The sequence below is a fragment of the Trichoderma breve genome, chromosome 2 (assembly GCF_028502605.1).
Source record: "Trichoderma breve strain T069 chromosome 2, whole genome shotgun sequence".
Lineage (NCBI taxonomy): Eukaryota > Fungi > Ascomycota > Sordariomycetes > Hypocreales > Hypocreaceae > Trichoderma > Trichoderma breve.
Genome location: NC_079233.1, coordinates 3,806,604 through 3,825,009, shown reverse-complemented (window position 1 = coordinate 3,825,009; position 18,406 = coordinate 3,806,604). Strand labels below are relative to the sequence as shown.

Below are 18,406 nucleotides of genomic sequence, written 5' to 3'. Positions count from 1 at the left end.
TGCATCGTGTAAGAGGACGGGCATTGGCTCCTTGCAACATATTTGAAACGCAGCCACTGCAGCCAGCATTGCTTGTGACACTGCCGGGATGCAGCTGAATCACATTCACTCGTCAAAAAGACGGTCAACAAGTGCACATATCAGTGCTGAGATATCAGAGAGTACCAGTCTACTATATCCATGTACCTGGTTCTGGGCATATGACAGTCCACAGTCATCAACACGTGCAAAAGAATAGCAATAATAGTAGGCAGAAAGAATATATACTGAGACAAAACGCCGAGTGCATCTCAAACACACTCGAGCATCATCCTCTAACCCTATTCGTCTATTCTACCTGTGCCCATTTACAGCCTTCAAAGGGCTGCACGTATCCTCTTTGACCATGAAAATTCGCAAAACCAGTGGGTATATGTAACTTCATTCCTCATCGTAGAAGGTTCAGAGAAAGAAAAAGGGGGTGAAAGTAGGAAACAAAAAATAGTAGAAAAAAATGAGGAATTATCAGCCACTGCATATGTGCAGCAAGAATGTTCAAGAAAGACTAAGAGGCCATCGTGCAGCCAGCACGCATCCACACTCTATGTGATGCGCTTTACTGGATACCCCGTGCATTCTCTTCGTCAACGCCCGTGAACATGCCTTTGTTGGCATCGCTTCCCTCGCTCGTGCTGCCGTTGTGGTGCTCGGCGTTGGCCTTCTCATCAACCTCATCAATAGGGATGAGAATCTCGCCGTTCTTGCCGTATCGCCGTGGCTCGGTTTCTGCCACGCGGACGACATCGAATGCTCCCTGCCAGCCCTTGACCTTTTGGAAAATGTTGTCCATTTCTTCCAGAGAGCGGTAGGCTGTCTCGGGGAAGAAGAAGTAGACACACGGAACTATAAAGGCGTTGAGAACGGCGAACACAACATATGTCTTCCACTTAATGTTTGTGAAAGATACGGGAGTGATCATGACAACCTATTAATGAGTGTTAGCATATGTTAAACTTTGATGGATGATTATGCAAGACTAATGATAGGAACCATACCAAAAAGTTGAAGATCCAGTTGGAGGAAGTCGACAAAGCATTGGCCGGCGCACGGGTTCGTAGAGGCGTAATCTCGGCAGGGTAAAGCCAAGTCATTCCCAGCCAACCAACAGCAAAGAAGGTGTTGAATACGAATAAGAAGACGATGCCCGCAATCTGGAAAGGCTTCTCTGTTGGGCGCGAGTTTACACCAGCCAGAATGGCCATGGTAGCGGCCTGGCCAATGGCACCGAAGAGCATGAGCTTACGGCGTCCAACGCGCTCCACAAGGAAGACGGCGGGCCAGGAAGCAATGAAGTACTCGGTACCGTTGAGAGCAGCGAGAAGACGAGACATGAAGGGAGACATGCCAAGATCAGAGTAGATCTTGGCAGCATAGTATGTGATGAGGTTAATACCAGAAATCTGCTGGAACATCTGGTTGACATAGGCGATGATGGTTCGGTGGAGGGTGCGGTTGTGGTCGTTTGCGAAAAGCTCGCCGTAAGTACCCTTGCTCATTTCCAAGGCCGTCTCCTTGATGGCTTGGAACTCGTTTTCGACATGTTTGTCCCGAAGGTCGACGTCTGCGATGGCAGCGATAACCTCTCTGGCCTCTTCTTCGCGACCCTTGAGAATGAGCCATCGAGGCGATTCAGGTAGACCAAGAACAAATGCGAGAATGAAGAGACAGAAGACGATCTGGAAAGCTAGCGGGAATCGCCAGGCAACTGAGCCAGGGGCAAAAGACAAGCCAAGATCGATCCAGTAGGAAATCATGATGCCGCCTGTGATGAGGGCACCCTCAATCATGACGAGTTTTCCTCTTTTGTGGGCAGAACATGTTTCAGACTGCCACATGGGGACTGTGGACGTGTTGCCGCCATTACCGAGACCTGTTATGATACGACCAATGATGAAGTGCTCCAGTTTGAAAGCGGAAGCTTGCAGTGCAGCACCAATGACCATGATGGAAGTACCGAGGAAAATCATGCGCCGACGACCGAGAGGGTTACCGATGAAGATGGTGATAATGGCACCGATGAAGCATCCCAGGTTGTAAGATGCCACGGCAATGCCCTGGTAGGTGGAGCGTTTGGACGCATCAGCATCATCAACGGCGGCTGCTGGGTTGATGACGGGGAACTGGTTAAGGAAGATGGGTAGAGTCAAGATACCGCCCATGACACCCTGATCTGTGGCTTGTCAGCTCATGTAGGAAACAATGATGGTGTTTTAGAATAACAAAGACCTACCATAACCAAAAAGCAAAAAGTCACAGCCAGCAATGCAGCCGATGGCCCAGTTGAGGGCTTGGCCTCTGAGGCCGAAATATTTCTTCATACTGGCAAATTTAGGTTTCTCTTCTTCTGCTTCTGCTTTCCTCTGCTGAATATCAAATTGCCCCAGTTCTTGTAGGGACGAGGAGTAGAAGAGAGGTGGATGAAGATGGCAGGCTGAGAAGGACAAGATCAGCACCATGGAGGAGGGAGGTATCCGGGCCTTTTAAGTCGCATCGCGGCTACGTAGTCGGTATGCAGAATGAACCGCAAACTGGGCCACCGACACGACGGACCGGAGTACATTACGGGCCAAGATGAAGATGGAGGGCTCCGTCAGACACCAGAAAACTGGGGACTCTGAGATCGTCCATGGCCGTTCCCGTCAACCCTTGCAGCAGCTGGTGAAGGCGTTTTGGCGCTGTACAGTAGCAATCAAGCAAGCCGGAGGACCCTCCTTTGGCTTGTCCGGGGTGTGTACTTGTACGAGTCCATGTGGCAACGTGCGAGTAGCGTCTGTTTGTTTCACATGCGGGATGAGGAATTGGAGGCCAGTAGCGTGGAGAAGAAAAAGAAGCCGATCTCTGTCTAGCAGAACAAGTACGAAGCAGTAGCCTGAGTTTTCCTCCAATGCTCGATTTGGGCCTTGCAGAAACCCCCACCGCCTTGCACGTGCGGGAGCAGATGCTCTTTCCTTTTATAATCCCTTATCTCAGCTGAATCTTTCTACTGCAACAACATTTGAGAACATCTGATCACACAGTTACAAAAAGGATGGCAAATCTTCATTCTATGCCTCGTACACAAATATTCGATACTGTGCTGCGGATAGCCTGTATTACCGTCTTCGTCGTCTTTGGCCCCTGTCCGCTAACTGCTCTAGTGCTTTGCCATGCAGACAAAATCCACAAAAAAGTTCCCCGTCAGCTAACCTACCGGCCGAATCGTATAAGGCATCTCGCACAGTATAGTACGTGGAATGTGGCCAAAACCCTATTAGGAGGCTTGTTCCGATTCTGCTTCTGCTGAAAGAACAAGGCCATCTCATCATCAAATCATCAATAACCAGCCAGTTAGCTCGGAGAAAGAGAAAATTGCCGCCTCCAAGAAGTCCAATTTGGAGATGCTACAGTACTGGAGAAACGTGGGGAAAGCGACGTCACCCGCCGAATCACAATCATGCTTAATAGTTCACACGGTGGATCTCGGTGGGAAACCGTTCCTTGGCTGCCTGGACACGCGCTTTCAAACAAGGTCGGGAAGCAAAAAGCCACTCAACATGCGGAGGGATTATGAATCGGATGCCCTTTCACGTAACGTGAATAACTGTGGCGGCGAGGCTTGCAAAATGGCGGCGTCGAGAAGACATCTGCAGCGAGTGGCGTATACCAGCTAGGAAACCCGATTTCCTCTCTTTGGCCTAATGCCCTGCTAGTTTTGTTCTTTAAAATCGTTCCGGTAAGAAGCCGGTAAGAAGCCAGCAAGCAGGCTGACTCTGGTGTATGCGGGAGCCGGGGCGGATCGGTCAGCGTCAGCGACACAAAGGGAAAATAGGTGCTGCGTCGGAGAAAATCTAGGCACATCTTTGTCTCGAGCGCTAGCTGATCGAAGCATGCTAGTTTTCGAACTCACGCCGCCTTGTCTTGATGTGGTGTGCAGAATTTCGCCGGTGCCGGCCATCGAACAACATGCTTCGACGCCTTCGAGATCTCTGGATGCTCATGCTCAATGGCTGTATCAAACTGCAGATATCGGCTGCTTTGGTCCTTCATCACGACGAGAGATATTGCAGAATCCGGGGGAGGGTCCATCGCATCAGTCTCGACTCTTCTTTTCCCCGCTGCCTAAAATCTCCTTCTTTCTCATCTCGCGTGTTCCCCCAGAAAAGAGCTCCCCAGGTTTCCCCAGACGCCCAACACTGAAGCTATCCCGGCCCCCTTTCTTCCCTCTGGAAATACCCAAAGAAGCGATCCGAGGCACACATGGCCATGCGAAACCTGGGGTAAATTGGGTCTGACAGCTAACTCGCCGAAGCCTAAGCAGCTTCAGCAAAGCAGGTCCAGACTGTTCTATCGCATGGTTATTCTAGGTTTCTGCAATCTCACGATGGTGTCAGCCTTGTAGGAGTGGTTGACCCCGATCCAGGGTTCGGGAACTCCGTGCTCCTAAGAACCCAAACACGGCATGGGCAGATGAATTCGAGGTATCATCGGCGTCTCTTCCAGGTTCACGTCCCGAGGGTCCACATCAACCTCCCGTGGGCCAAGATTCGCTCAGTTGTCACTAGCCATTTCTGTTTTTGACGTCATTTGCTGCGACGATCTGGATCCTAAACAGCTGATCCAAGATTTTTTTTGTCTTCTTCGGCCAATGTAAACAACCATTAGTCGCTCGGGTGCCTTTGTATCAAACGCCATTCAGCTTAGGAGTTGCTCTTGTGGGCATTTTACCTGCATATGCTCTCATACGACGCTTTCTTATTTATGCCTCGTACGGTAAGTAGCGGCGAGATCAACAGGGCCCATACGAATGATACAAATAAATTGATAGCTGGCAAGCTGGATAGCCAATTGTGTGTACAAGGAGCCCACACGAGCTTACAGTTCGACAGCACCAAGATGCCTTCGACAACGAACACAAGTTCGGATTTCTCTCCTCCCTTGCAAGCGATGACTACAATCACCCACTAATGTTCAATTCAACCAAACAAACTGATTCCATCTCGGACCATCCAACCACAAAGTCCTCACTACGCCCGCTTCGCCAGTCAGCCACGCCTCTTTTTCCCCCTTCTTGTCTTTTTCCCTACTCCGTATGGAGTACCCCGTACCCCAAAACTAAACTCCAACAATCACAAAAATCTTCCCCTTGTCCCCCAAACCCCCGTATTTTAAAAATGGATCTGCCGGCATAAGCGCTTCTTCCTAGGACGGCCGTGTGTGTGCCTCGGAATTTAGCTCCCAAAGGCACAGTGCATGCACGGCCAACGTTGCCGTCGGACTTCCTCTTTGGGGCATCCGAGGAACGAAGATGTTCCTGGGCGCGGCTGCAGCCCGGTTTGTACATACAGTAGCTTGGCCAGGCTTGGGGACCCTTTTTTTGGCTCGTCATGGTGATGTCGGCCGAGTATCGTACCGTAGCTTGCAGGAAGCTGTACATAGGATTCTAATCCTGTCATGAAATTAGAATGGGGAGAATGTTGCATGTTACATGTTGCCTGGGAGCAGGTATTTGGGCACCTTGTCAAGATGGGACTAGATGAGGTAAAGACGTGATATTTTGCGAATTGTTGAAAAATTCACCTTGATTTAATTTTATAATATGTATATGCACAATATGTTCAAGCCAACACAGTCCCATGTGGCCGCCCTCATCGTGAATTCTATCTACCCCTTTCCATGCAAACATCCCCTATCTTTCCGGAACACAAAATCAAACATCTGGTATTATCCATCGGCCTATTCCGTACACCCAACCGGTCCAAGCTCCATGAAAGAAGGAGAAAGAAAATATGCAGAACAAACAAACCACAAGTTGAAAAAAACCAAAAATAAAAGCAGGAAAACGTTCTCGACGCCGTACGATGCATGTCGTAAGAATTTCATCCCTCCTCATGCTCTAGTTGCTATCCCTTCCTCGCCTCTCTGCTTCAAACAGCTCTCGCTTCAGATCCATCAACATGTCCTCCATCTTGTACACTTCACTTCGAGGCAGCGATATTTGGCGTAGCTGCTCTAGACTGTTTTGTAACGTCTCCATGATCGTCAGGGCCTTTGCCTTCTTTTCCTCCTCTGCACGTGGCGGCTCGCTTCCCCCTTCGTCTACCACCGTAGCATTCACATCTGCATCCACTTCCACTTCCACTTCCGCATCGATATCCATATTCCCTGGTAGCTGATGCAGCTCATCTTTGGTGCTAGGCACTACCTCTGCTTCTGCATCCCTGTTTGCTTCCTGGCTCGCCGCTGCATCGGATTCCTTCTCCAGCTGTGACACCACCTCGTCATCCGTATCCCCACCCCGCCGCTTCCTATTCCGCTTGCTGGATCGTTTCTGCGGACCTGTGGTCTTGTCTTCTCGCTGGCGCTGCTGGCGTTGTCTTCGAGCACTCCCTCGAGTCTCCATACCTGTGGACGCAGGTTCGTTCTCGCTCTCCACCGGCGGCTCGACTTCTTTTGCAATTTCAGGTCGTTGCTTCTTCGAGCGGCTCTCGCTTTGTCGAGACCCTGATCGCTTCCTCTTTCTCTTACTTCCACCACCCTCGCTGTCGCCAAGAGACTTCGCAGGAGTGGCGCGCTTAGTTGCCCTGCGAGTCCTTGGAGGTGATGGCGGCTGAGGTTCTTCAGACTGCACGCTGGAGCGTTCATCGGAGCTATCCTCAGCCTCAGGTTTTTCTTGTAGACCGACGCCGCCGCCGGATTCGAGTTCATCCGCGAGTTTCATCATTCGGCTCTCGTCGCCCTCACTGAGGGCAAACGACGTGTCGTTAGCCGGTGGAAGGATGGGCTTTTCAGGGCTGCTCCTAGCGTCGACAAACTCGTCATCTCCTGACCTCGGGCTTTCCTCTACAGCAGCAGCATCACGTAATAACCGTTTCTTGGTCGGGGTTTCGGGATACCGCGGTGGTTCTGGCGAGGGGGAGATATCCCTATCTGATAGATCCGTAAGGTCCGATGATGATGAATCCCCTTCTATAAAACTGGAAGGAATGACGTCCCTCGAGCGAGTACCAAAGCCCTTGGCTTTTGTTGCTGTCTTATTGTTGGCCTTACCGGCTGGTTTCTCTCCTTGTAATTGAACCATCGACACTGCCTCCTGGTCACTAGGAAGCGGCGAGCCTGGAGGTGATGAAAACTCCCAGCTATCTAGCGAGTTGTTGCTAGTCCTAGAACGAGACTTGATTTCTGAGGCGAGTGGGTATGGTCGCGGTATGGGAGGGGAAGATGGGGGATCAGTATCGTCCACATGTACGAGCTGGCCTCGCCTAGGAGTTGGTGTTGAGGTGACCAGGTTATCGTAGGACGTAGCACGATGCGGCGTTGTCTCTCCAGCTTGGTTATCAGTAGGGGCCAGTGCTTCAACTGCTGAGTCTTCCTTGTTGGGAGGCGGCGAGCTTGTTCGCATATCCGAGTAGATATTTTCGTTTTCACGCTGCCTTTCCCGAACCTCCTTCTGTCTCTCCGTAAGGTGCTGTGAACCATCTTCTGGAATCGGAGAAGATGATGCAACAGTCGTAAACTGGACTTGGGAGTTGTCATGGCGGAGTCTAGGAGTGCTGGTCCGCTTGGATGATTTTGTGCGACTTGGCTCGGGAGTCTCCTCTATGCGACGTTTCCGAGTGGACATTCGAGTGGCTGCCTTTTTGGTTGGAGCCGGCTCAACATCCAAGCGAGATGAACCGGACGAGAGCACAACAAGGTTGGCTTCATCTGGCAGAGGATTGACGGGGGGGGCCTGAGCACCGAATGCACCGCCAATTTTCTTAGCTTCTTTCGATTCCACAAGCTGCTGTTTCTTTGATCCGGCATCCGAAGCGACTGACTTTAAGCTGTCGGAGCAAGACAATTGCTCTTCATCCTTGGCAAGCACATTCCACAGGTCTATTGTTTTGTCAACAATAGTGGGAAGCTTGCTCTTGAACGCAGAGGTTAGAAGTGGTTCTATTTGATCAAACTCGTCCTTCGTCAGTTGTCCTTTCCCTGCAAGAGCACTAGTTATCCGAATCCAAATATGAATGAGCTGTTATAAGTTAGTTCCATTGCATAATAGTAGGTCTATTGGGGGATGCATTCTTACAGCCTTTGAGAGCGGTGTCTCTTCGTCATGTTCATAACATGACTTATCGTCCTCAATCCATAAGCACAGACTAGTCTGGATATTCGAAAAGGCCTTGACACCCAGTTGAGAGAAACATCGGACCAAGAAGCTTTCAATGCTCTCAATCAAAGGTATAATCTCAGTCTTGGAATCGAAAAGGGAAATCTTGCTGTAGAAAGTTTCTAGAGCCCTATTACCGAGTTTGTAAAGGTGGTCGAATGGATCTAGTGAACTTGTTCGCGCGGCTGTCATAGAAGTCCCCCATAACCGCTGTCGAGCAGTATTCAGAGCAGTCCGGTCTCGTGGAAGCTTGGCAACGTCGAAAAGCGCGCGGATTGCTTTGAGAGAAGTTGCAGGCGGGGGACTCGCGCTGCTATTTTCAAGACAGTCGAGTAGGGCCTTCGCCAGGGGTTCGATAACAACGAGTGCTCGCCCAGCATCACCGAGTTGCTGGACTACATTCTCAGAGAGTCGCTCAAATAGTGAGAACCATCGATCCAACGGAAGTTGGGGGTATCCGACGAGCCCGCGTTCAAGCAGAGAAGTGACATCTCGATATTTTGGTCCCAGCAATTTACTGCCGCCCACCAAGTTGGATGTAGGTTCGTTATCATCTAGAGATAGAGAGATATTCTGTGCAGCCAACAGCCACGGTCCATACGGAGATGGCGACTCTCTAGGCAACAGTTGCAAGAGTTCGTGTACTAGCTCCAAGCGGGCTTTTGTTGCTTTGCTGTGAAAGAAGGGTTCAAACACGCAAAGGAAAAAGTCAGACAACTCATCGTCATCAGCACCTCCCAGAGGGACAGAAGAGAGCATGGAGAATAGGTGATGTAAGGGGGTCCGGACGATTCCCGGAGAACTTGATCGACTCTGATTGTGAGATGGTGTTGCAATAGATTCAAAAGTGTTGCCCACTGTCATAGCAAGCTTCTTTTCTGTAAAGGGAAGCACGCCGAGTGCCTTGACGAGGATATCAATAAAGTTTTTGACGCTTGACAGAAACGCCGGGGCGTGTACGCTGCCCCCGGAAGGTATTCCCTTTTGCCACACTTTAGACAGCAGGCCAAAGGCGTATGCAAAAAATTTGGCGGTTTCTTCTGAAACTTTGATATCCTTCGCCGATGCTGCGGCGACTGATCCGACCAAGGCTTGCCATAAGCGAAATACCAAAGAGTCTTTATTGGCCAAGTCAATGAACTTCTTCTCCAAAATAGGACCAACCATTCGAAACACTTTATCGCAGTTTCGCCTCACCCATTTCGAGTCCAAAGGTGGGAGTTCATCTGGGTTTGCCGGCGGTGTCTCCATGATACGATCCTGTCTCCACATGCGAGGCGTAGCCACATCCATGAGATTTGTCAAGATACGACCAGCTTGTAGAAGACAATCCCCTGGAATCTCGGGCTTGCCATCTAGACTGATAAGCTGTGATAAAACAGGCTCCACTGCAACGTCCCATATAGAATCGGGAGAGAACTTATCATTCCCTGGAGCGAATGCATAATAGTAAAGATTGCATATGCCACCGATGACCGTCCTTTGAAGTTTCACGGCTTCTTCCAACTGTCTAGGATTTGCCTTCCTCCGTAGTTGACTCAGAAGAGGCTGGCAGAGGGTCCCTAGAATTTTCGGTGTGGTTTTGCTATCGGCTAAAGTAAGGTAGATGTACCGATTCCAAGCAAAGTTTGCTTCCTGTTTTGTGGAAGCGTCTGCCATATTGAAGGCAGACTGGGCAAGAGTTAGCCAAGGGCCATAGTACTGCCATCTCTCCAGCGGGCACCGCATGAAAAGAATGATAGCACTCCATATCTGCGGGACAGCTGAAGCGCTTGCTCTGTCCTTGAGCATTTCCTGTAGCCTGTGGATGTAAAACTCGATGTATGTTTGATCGTCATTGGTTGTTTGAAAGATTTCACTGGTTTTTCGTAGAAGCTGCTTCTCGGACCGGAGGGTAAACCCAGCTTCGGTTGCAAGGCTGATTGCCTGAGCGCGAATATCTTTGACGGTACTCAGCATATCCGAGAGCATGTCCTTGAGCCAGTTTGAATGAGTAGCCATATGCAAGCGTGCCTGTTTGACGAGACGCTTATATATGTGTATTCGACTCATGACAATACTCTTGCCTTTAAGGTGGCTCTCAATTTGATGCAGCGCGGTTACCAATCGTCCCACTCGGTCAGATGTCATCACCTTGGGAGAAAAGTTTTGAAAGGCAACGACTTGCATCAGATGCCGTACAACATCCTTGGGGGTGTTGACATCCTCAAACGCACGAACAGAGTGGTCGACGATAAATATTCCAAAATCGGAGGTGAGAGTGGAAGCAATTGCAGGAAAGTGAAGAAACGTGGCGAGAAGTGTCAGAGCATGGTTGACGAGGGAAGAATCGAGAGCTCCGGTGTCGTTTTTGGATGTGATGTCGCGCTGAATGAATTGCATGAATAGGCTCATCTTGTCTTGCAAAGCAACTCGATCAGGGAGGTTATTTGAAGCCTTCAATGCCCTAGAGAGCACCATATATGCATCGAGTTTTGAGTCTCGGTCGGAACCAGCCAGCTGCTTTATCGTTGAGTCCAACATTTCGATGATGTTGGGCTGGCCAACGACCAGATCAAAGTCACCACCAGACGATAGGGAGCGTGGGTTCGGAGAAGGGGACGGTTTGAGGATGCCCTTGACAGGTTTCGATGTGGGTGAAGGAACGGAGAGCGGAGACGATCGGTGAAGCTTTTCGATTGATCGATAGTCAATTGGATCCTTGTACTCGGTATGTGCTGACCAAACAACCGTCTTCCTTGCCCGGCTTGACATCAGTTTGGAGTCGGGCACATCGGTCGAGGTTGGAGTGTTGGCGGCTGGCGGAGTCTGAAGACTGTCCTGGGGGTCAGACGGAGAAGCGCGGGTGAGGATGGTTTTGACCGACAAGTCACTGTCCTTGCCTGTTTCCCGTGGAGGCGTCGGAGGTCGTGGCGGCAGCGATTCGAGGTTGGATGCTGGAGCCGGAGCTGCTGAAGATGCCATGGCTGCGATGCAGCGTTCGGCGATCTAGACAGCAGTGAATCTGCTAGAAGAGAAGCGCGGCCCGCTCGACATTGAGATCTCGTAGACGCTATTTCGAGGAGGTGAATCCAGGCTGGAACTCGACAGGGGATACAGAAAAAGTCGTCAAAAAGGCCGTCCGTCTGCCATCATGGCCAAGTTCGTTGCGATGAGCTGGGAGGAGGTACGGAGTGACACGGCCCATAATTTTTGCCGAAATCAATTAAGCAAAACGCGATCACGCTTCGACACGCGTTTTAGCGCTGCCCCCACTACAACTTAGCAGTGGCCGCTGTACATAGCGCTCAACTGCGCTGGGGCTAATGACCTGGGCTCTCAAATTTGTCTTACGGGTACAAGCGATTTGGTGTCTCGCTGGAGCCTGTTGCATGTACCTGGCAGCCCGTCCAGGGGCTGCAGACAGGAGCTCCAGCGTCGCCTATCGCCAATCTCCGCAATTCCATTGCCACCGACGGAGCCGCTGATTCATCGCCACGGCCAATCGTGGCACAAAGAAGAGAGCTGTCCAGTTCTATTCGATGGGATGAGATGGAAAAATCATACAGCCAATATTGGGCTTGATAATCTGCTGAAACCCTGGCTGTTCCGCAAATTTATGTCAGTCATCTCATGACGGCATGCCTGCTTCAATAAACAGGCACCGTCCCATCTTATTAATCTCATTCATATCCCTTGCGCCCCGGCTCTCATGACTTTTCCCGACAATCGTCAGACCTTTATCATCGTTGCTTCACCAGTAGCATCTCTTCTTCCCTCCTGCAACTACTGATCGCAGCTTACTCACCTCTTATCCCCTAATACGCCAATACGAAACAGCTGTACTCCAGTGGCGACCAGTCAGAATCCGACTCTATACTTAGCAGCGGCCGAATCATTTGACTTTTTCTTTCGTTGTTCTTTCAAATTCGTCGACGGTTGTTACGCGCAATCTGACCCGTCCCAACTTCTCTCCCTTTCATGTTCTCTCAGCATCTTTAATCTGACTCATTTTTCGCCATGCCTGGTATCCAACTGGGCACGGCAACCGGCCCTGGTGAGTCCATTTAGCAGTCGCTGAATACTCAAGACGTGCTTTGCAGCTAACTCAGGTACTCAGCAAAACTCAAGGCAGTGACTGAGCTAGTCAATAAGCTCACCGAGGACCTCGATAAGGCCTCCCTTCTCCCCAAAGGTTTGTCAACATCAGCATTCGTTGGTGATTTGTAAAGGTCGTTTATTGATTGTCCTTCAGACCGAGATGAGGCCCTGGAAGAGCTGAAGATCTACGGGCGAGACCCCCGAAACGCAGATCCTATCTTTACCAAAGATGTAAGTAGTTGATAAGTACGAGTTGCTTTGCACTAGAGATCAGGCTAACATTTGCAAGGGCATCTCTATGCTTTTACGGCATGGATTCAACAGCTCGTCTGGTGACACAAACCGAGCTGCCTTGAGAGTTTTGGCTAACTCGATGCTGCTAAAACCTGAAACAAGGCGGATGCTCGTAGACCAGGGATTCGCCATAAAGGCTTGTGAGGGGCTCAAAACTGACAATTGGGATAACGAGTTTCTCACGTCACGAATTTTGCTACTTTCCACTTATGGCACCAAAGAGCATCTGGTTAACCTGATTACCGAACATGACCTCGCCGAGAATATCACAGAGAATCTCAGCCGGCATGCTAAACTTGCAGCTACTAAGCCTGCACAGCCGCAGCCCATGGAGGATATGGCGCTCGCTGAGATTCTCAAACTTCTGTTTAATGTCACTCACTTTTGTAAAGATCAAGCCTCTCGATTTAGCCCAGCGGTACCGCACATTGTCGAGTTATTGTGGAAACAAGACATTCCAACATCTAAGCCGTTGGAGCCTCCTTTCGGACCATTGGTCAACGCTCTGATTAATCTCGATCTGTCGACGGCCGCAAACCAAGCAGCCATCTTCCCAAGCTCGGAATCTAACAAAGTTGCCGCTAGACTGATATCTCTTCTTGACTCGGCAATGGCAAATTACGGTGATAATGACCTTGATGTCACCGTCACCCCTCTAATCAGCACGATGCTTAAGGTCCATGAGAGTGCACCCAGCTCAGTGCGCCAATATATCAGCGGCAAGCTACTACCAACCGCAGAGGACCGGAAATCAGTTCTTGGGAAAGGCAAGACGCTGTCTTCAAGATTGCTGAAGAACTCGACCAACCCGATGGCCCCCGCCTTCCGAGATGCCGTCTCACACCTCCTGTTCCAATTATCAGACAAGGATGCATCGAAGTTTGTGGAGAATGTCGGGTATGGGTTTGCTTCTGGCTTTTTATTCCAGAATAACGTACCGATCCCCGCAAGTGCTTCAACGACGTTCAATGCTGGCGACTCTACAGGCGCTCAAAGGCTTGTGAATCCCATTACGGGACAATTCTTGGATCAAGAAAGGGTTTCGGAGATGCCGCCAATGACTGAAGATGAGCAGCTACGCGAGGCAGAGAGGTTATTTGTGCTCTTTGAACGGTAAGGTCTCTCATCCACGCAATTTCAGGAGTAACTAACATCTAGCTATTAGACTTAGAAGCAACGGCATCATAGATGTCGAAAATCCCGTCGCACAGGCAGTGCGAGAAGGCAGATTCCGTGATCTTGGCGATGATGAGGTGGAGGAGCTTGACTGAGCTCACCACACATCATGCAATGTATATGTACCCAGTTATTTACGGTTCCATACCCATCTTTTAGGGCATAGCATTGAAGTCTTAGATCTTTGCAAGCGGCAGGGTTTGGTTATACCCACTTAGATGAGCGGACATTTAATACCTAGTATGTAGTAGCATGAAGAAAGACTGATGTACCATTTTTTCACTTCTAGATAGAGAGAAGGGTGACACAGCTAAGATATCTTGGAATTGACTTGCGGTGATTAGATACATGCACTTTCAAGTCCATCTGCAATTAACCAGCAGTTTCATGTTCAGGTGCCTTGTGTCTGTCTGCCTGGAGATTGCTGCAAGGAGGCGCTACTATACCCGACACCCCCGGCGACGATATTGTAATGCCATCGCAAGATGCATAGGTAATACATTTTATCTATTTAATTTTTATTTTTATTTTTTAAAAAAATATCTTCGCTTCTATCTTCCTTCACAGCCTTGAATTGAGCTCTTATAAGGGGTGTTGAAGGTTACCACGTGACCGCATACTTCAGATGAAAGGACATCCATTCCTCCAAGCTGCACCTTATAGAAACAATCCGAGAACACAAAGGCACCTAACGCGTTTTCTTCTCCTCCACCTCTTGCAGGTGCTCCCATCGTGGTTGCCCTAAAGCTTGATAAACCAGGTCGCGTTCATTTGAAGATTTCAGACTCAGCAGTCATGCCCCGGTTATTTGATGATGTTGAAAGCGCGGAAGTGAGCGAGCTCATGTCTCAGTAGGAAGCGCGAGATTCTGGTTTGGCAATCGCCTGTTGAATCTAATGTCTGGGTAGAATGTTTGGAGAGGCTGGGCTGGACACGTCCAGTAACCAGATGCCACCACCGGATCTTCCCCACTCACCGGAAGATGCTCAGATTTCATCGGCTGAACGTTTTGCTTCACTGGTTCACTCTCCGGTTTCGCCGGCCTTCAAATCAGCTAGATCTTCGACGCGATCTTCACTGGCCAGACAGCTTAATGGCTCAGGAGACACGGCAAAGAGTCCAGCGCAATCCAAGGACGTCAAAGACGGTGAAAACGGTGAAGAGACCTCAGCAGCCCCTGCTACACCAAGACAGTCGTCCAGGCGTCAGGCTAAGCCTGCTCGCAAAGCTGCATCTCCCGTGAAGCGAGAGCGCGCAAAGAGAAGCGTTGACGTGAAAAGCGCGATTCGAAAATCTGGACGGCCAGCCAGAGCACAGCCAGCCAGAGCACAGAGAGCAAAGGCTCAACCAGCCAAGGCACAACCAGCCAAGGCACAACCAGTAAAGCGCAGAGGCAGGCCCGCCGGGAAAGCCAAGGAATTTGAAGCCACCGGTAAAGTTAAAGGTGGGCGGAAAGAGTGGGAGGTGGAGAAAATCATCGACTCCAGAATTGAAGAGGAAACTCTGGAGCACTACTTCAGGGTCAAGTGGAAGGGCTTCAGCGACAAGGACAACACGTGGGAGCCAAAGAAGAATCTGGCCAATTGCAAAGGTCTAGTTGAGGCCTATGAGAAGAAAGCTGAGAAGAAAGCAGGGAAGAAATGACGAGGGCGTGCAGGTTGGCCTTTTTTTTTTTTCCTGAATGGGAGCGTCAAGAGGTGGTAATGCCTCTAAGCGAATGTATATAGTGGTTTTCCAATGTTTGGCGTCTTTTTCCTCTTTAGGGTAAGAGATATCTTATGGGTATGGATGAGGACATGAGATTCAATGCTCTTTTCTTAGGGATGGCTAGCAGTCGTATTTTCACTTCAACGGCAAATATTCAATGCTCCCAGACTGGGAAGCGTCGGTATTTCGACTTTACATAATGAAATTCAATACCGCAGCATCAAACAAGCAAACGAATTGCTACTAGGGACAATGAATAAATGGCCCATAAATTGCATGGACCATTGTTTGTTTACTTTCCCCCCCATCACTTCTGCCTGCTCCATACACAAGTTGAATTAGCATCCCATTCTTTCAACCAATTAGCTTGCGACCTTAGCTCAGCTGGGAGAGCGTCAGACTGAAGCTTCAACTTCAATCTCTTGACATCTGAAGGTCGTGTGTTCGATCCACACAGGTCGCATGGCATTTATTTTTGGATTTTTGGGAATTTATCTTCTTATTTAGGAAATCCATTTACTATTTTAATTGAATTCTCTCTTTTTTGTAATTTCTTCCTTTCTCTCTTTTTGTTTGTTTTGTGTTGTAGGTAATTTGGTGTTGATGTGTATAACACGCAGGAAATGGAGGGGCTGTTGGTCCTGTAGCAAACCCAATGACCACCTCAGCCATATAACCATCAAGGACCTGCCTAACAGGCTATTTTGGTCGCCAGCAAAGAAGTTGATCTTCAAGTGTTTCTATCCTATTTGGTATCAAGGCATGACTAACCAATATCGCTGCTGCTGCGACAGAAGATTTGAAATGAAGAAAGACCTTTTGTTGGTAAGAATGACTCGAGTAAGCCCGAAGTCGGCAACATTTACAAGGGCTATATCGCAACAAACATTGACTCACTGACTACTTCGTCTTATTTTTTCAACGACTCCATTTCCTTCGATATACTAAACAAGAATTATGCATTCTATTTTGGAGTCTACTCATCGTGTGTAATTGTATTCGGTACTTCACAGACGGCCCGAGCATCACACATCCCTCTTCAGTCTGTAGTTGCATACATTCCACCTAACATCTCATTTGCAGACCTATGAATGCCTCTCGTTTATGTAGGCTGGCGTTAGTGCACTCTCGGCTCGGCAAGCCTACCGAGGAGGCCGAATGAGTGAATGTTCATGCTTGTTTTGGCTTCCTTGCACTCCGATCAAGTCGGGCTAGCTTGTGGAGATGCATCCCTGGCTTGGGGCGCTTGACAATATCGTGTCTGACGGAATCTGCGAATCATCTACTCGTGCATAATTTGCTGGTCTGTTCTCTGATTTACATAGAATAAGCAAGTGTGCCCAGACGGGGAAGATCGGCCAAACAAATGTCACTTCTGGCGCTTCTCCGCCCTCCTCATCAATTCCATTCGCATGTCACGTTGTAAAAGTACAGGATACCATGAATTATTATTTTGGTTGCCATTTAGTAGTGTATTACTTTTATCCCTCATATCTATATCGCTAAATCATAAACTATGCAGACGCTTGGCTTCCAAAGTGTAATATGCGAATATGGTTATCTCCAACACCGTCCTTATGCTTACTTAGGCATTCGGCGTTTGCACGGCATATCCATAGAGGAGCTCCATCACTTTCGTGTTAGGCTCCTCTTCCTCCCATTTCTTGACCAGCTTAAAGCCAAGTTTGCCCAATACATTCTGACTGGGCCCGTTGCTATCCAGCGTCACCGCGGTGATGCGCTCTGGCTGTCGCTCGCTCTCGCCCTCAACAGTGCTCTTCTCCACCTTGATCTCGACCTCTTCTCGGGGAAGTGCCCAGTAAGCCTTGAGAATGGCGCTCATAACTTCAGTAGCGATGCCCTTGCCCCAGAACTCGGATCGAAACATGTAGCCGACGACAGGCCAGCCGAGCTCTCCCACCCGCATGTGAGAGCCACCTGTGCCAATCATCTCGCCGGTCTCTGCCCAGCAGATGGCGAACTCGTAGGCTGATTCACCATCAGTGCCCGGTAGCCTGTCTGCGAGGACCTTTTCGGTTTGTGCTAGGTCTGTGTCGGGCTTGCCCTGTGATGTCCACTTCATGACTTCGGGCTGTATGCGGAGGAGATGAAAGTCATTGAGGTCTGTGGCGGCGTATGGCCGGAGGATGAGGCGCTCAGTTCGGATAGGCTCCCGCTCTGACATGGGAGGATAGGGTTTTGGTAGAGTTGTTTTGACCGTCACCCATTCTAACTCAGTAGCGCCATTGCTTTGTGCCATTGTGTAGAAGTTTCTGTGGTATCGACGGAGTAGTGATGTAGTGTAAATGCTGCAAGTTCGGCAAACGCGAATTGAAAAACTCCAAGAAGACTTGAGCTTGAACTGGATAAGAAGGATCGTATGAGTAGTGAATTTAAGAAATAAAATAAAAGAAGGTTTAGGGCCAGTTTAAGTATTCAAAGAAAACGCAACTTTTGCTGTCATCAAGATGCAGACAGCCTCGTTTTTTCTTTGGCGTGAGTCATACCGGATTGATACCGGATTGCTAGCTGAGAGCGGTATCATTCTCCATCGTGTGGCATATAACTTTTAATAACATTTTTTTTCTCCAGTGGTTTGGGCCGTTTGTAGACGGACTTTTTGATTAGTATTTTAGTACGTCCTTCTTGGCTGTCGTCTCAAATAGGTTGGTCGGCCGAAACTTGTATGGCCGGGTCCGCGCCAGCACGGCGAGCCCGATTAGGAATGATTCGAGCGAACTTTTTTGAGTTGTCTAATTTCAGAAAACGATGGAAAACGAAATAAGAGAAGTTTACATATGACAGTTGGCTGTTTGTAAGAAGAGAGTTAAGAGTTAGCTGTCATTTGTAAGAGAAGAGTCAAGATGTTACTGAAACTCAACACAGAAATGTGTTACTGCTGGCCCATGCACTCGAAACAAGAAAAGTCTTGGGACGGACGCTTCGTTGAAAGTCAATTGTTTTGTATTGTGCAGCCTG

General features: G+C 49.2%; 5 protein-coding genes across 5 annotated transcripts; 2 read left to right on the top strand and 3 right to left on the bottom strand.

Annotated features, from left to right (window-relative positions):
• Positions 1-595: 595 nt before the first annotated feature.
• T069G_03364 (sugar transporter domain-containing protein) lies at positions 596-2,357 on the bottom strand (the record flags this gene model as incomplete). Its single annotated transcript, XM_056170574.1, has 3 exons — positions 596-964; positions 1,035-2,209; positions 2,270-2,357. 3 exons carry the CDS (start codon positions 2,355-2,357, stop codon positions 596-598), a joined length of 1,632 nt encoding a protein of 543 aa, XP_056031466.1.
• A 3,554-nt stretch (positions 2,358-5,911) lies between these two features.
• On the bottom strand, positions 5,912-11,134 carry T069G_03363 (uncharacterized protein; the record flags this gene model as incomplete). Its single annotated transcript, XM_056170573.1, has 3 exons — positions 5,912-6,258; positions 6,313-8,032; positions 8,090-11,134. The coding sequence occupies 3 exons, from the start codon at positions 11,132-11,134 to the stop codon at positions 5,912-5,914; spliced, it is 5,112 nt and encodes a 1,703-aa protein (XP_056031465.1).
• A 1,035-nt stretch (positions 11,135-12,169) lies between these two features.
• Positions 12,170-13,815, top strand: T069G_03362 (guanine nucleotide exchange factor synembryn domain-containing protein; the record flags this gene model as incomplete). Its single annotated transcript, XM_056170572.1, has 5 exons — positions 12,170-12,206; positions 12,270-12,344; positions 12,405-12,481; positions 12,540-13,657; positions 13,710-13,815. The coding sequence occupies 5 exons, from the start codon at positions 12,170-12,172 to the stop codon at positions 13,813-13,815; spliced, it is 1,413 nt and encodes a 470-aa protein (XP_056031464.1).
• A 700-nt stretch (positions 13,816-14,515) lies between these two features.
• Positions 14,516-15,364, top strand: T069G_03361 (chromo (CHRromatin organization MOdifier) domain-containing protein; the record flags this gene model as incomplete). Its single annotated transcript, XM_056170571.1, has 2 exons — positions 14,516-14,571; positions 14,629-15,364. The coding sequence occupies 2 exons, from the start codon at positions 14,516-14,518 to the stop codon at positions 15,362-15,364; spliced, it is 792 nt and encodes a 263-aa protein (XP_056031463.1).
• A 1,648-nt stretch (positions 15,365-17,012) lies between these two features.
• T069G_03360 (acetyltransferase (GNAT) domain-containing protein) lies at positions 17,013-17,687 on the bottom strand (the record flags this gene model as incomplete). Its single annotated transcript, XM_056170570.1, has 1 exon — positions 17,013-17,687. One exon carries the CDS (start codon positions 17,685-17,687, stop codon positions 17,013-17,015), a length of 675 nt encoding a protein of 224 aa, XP_056031462.1.
• Positions 17,688-18,406: the final 719 nt, after the last annotated feature.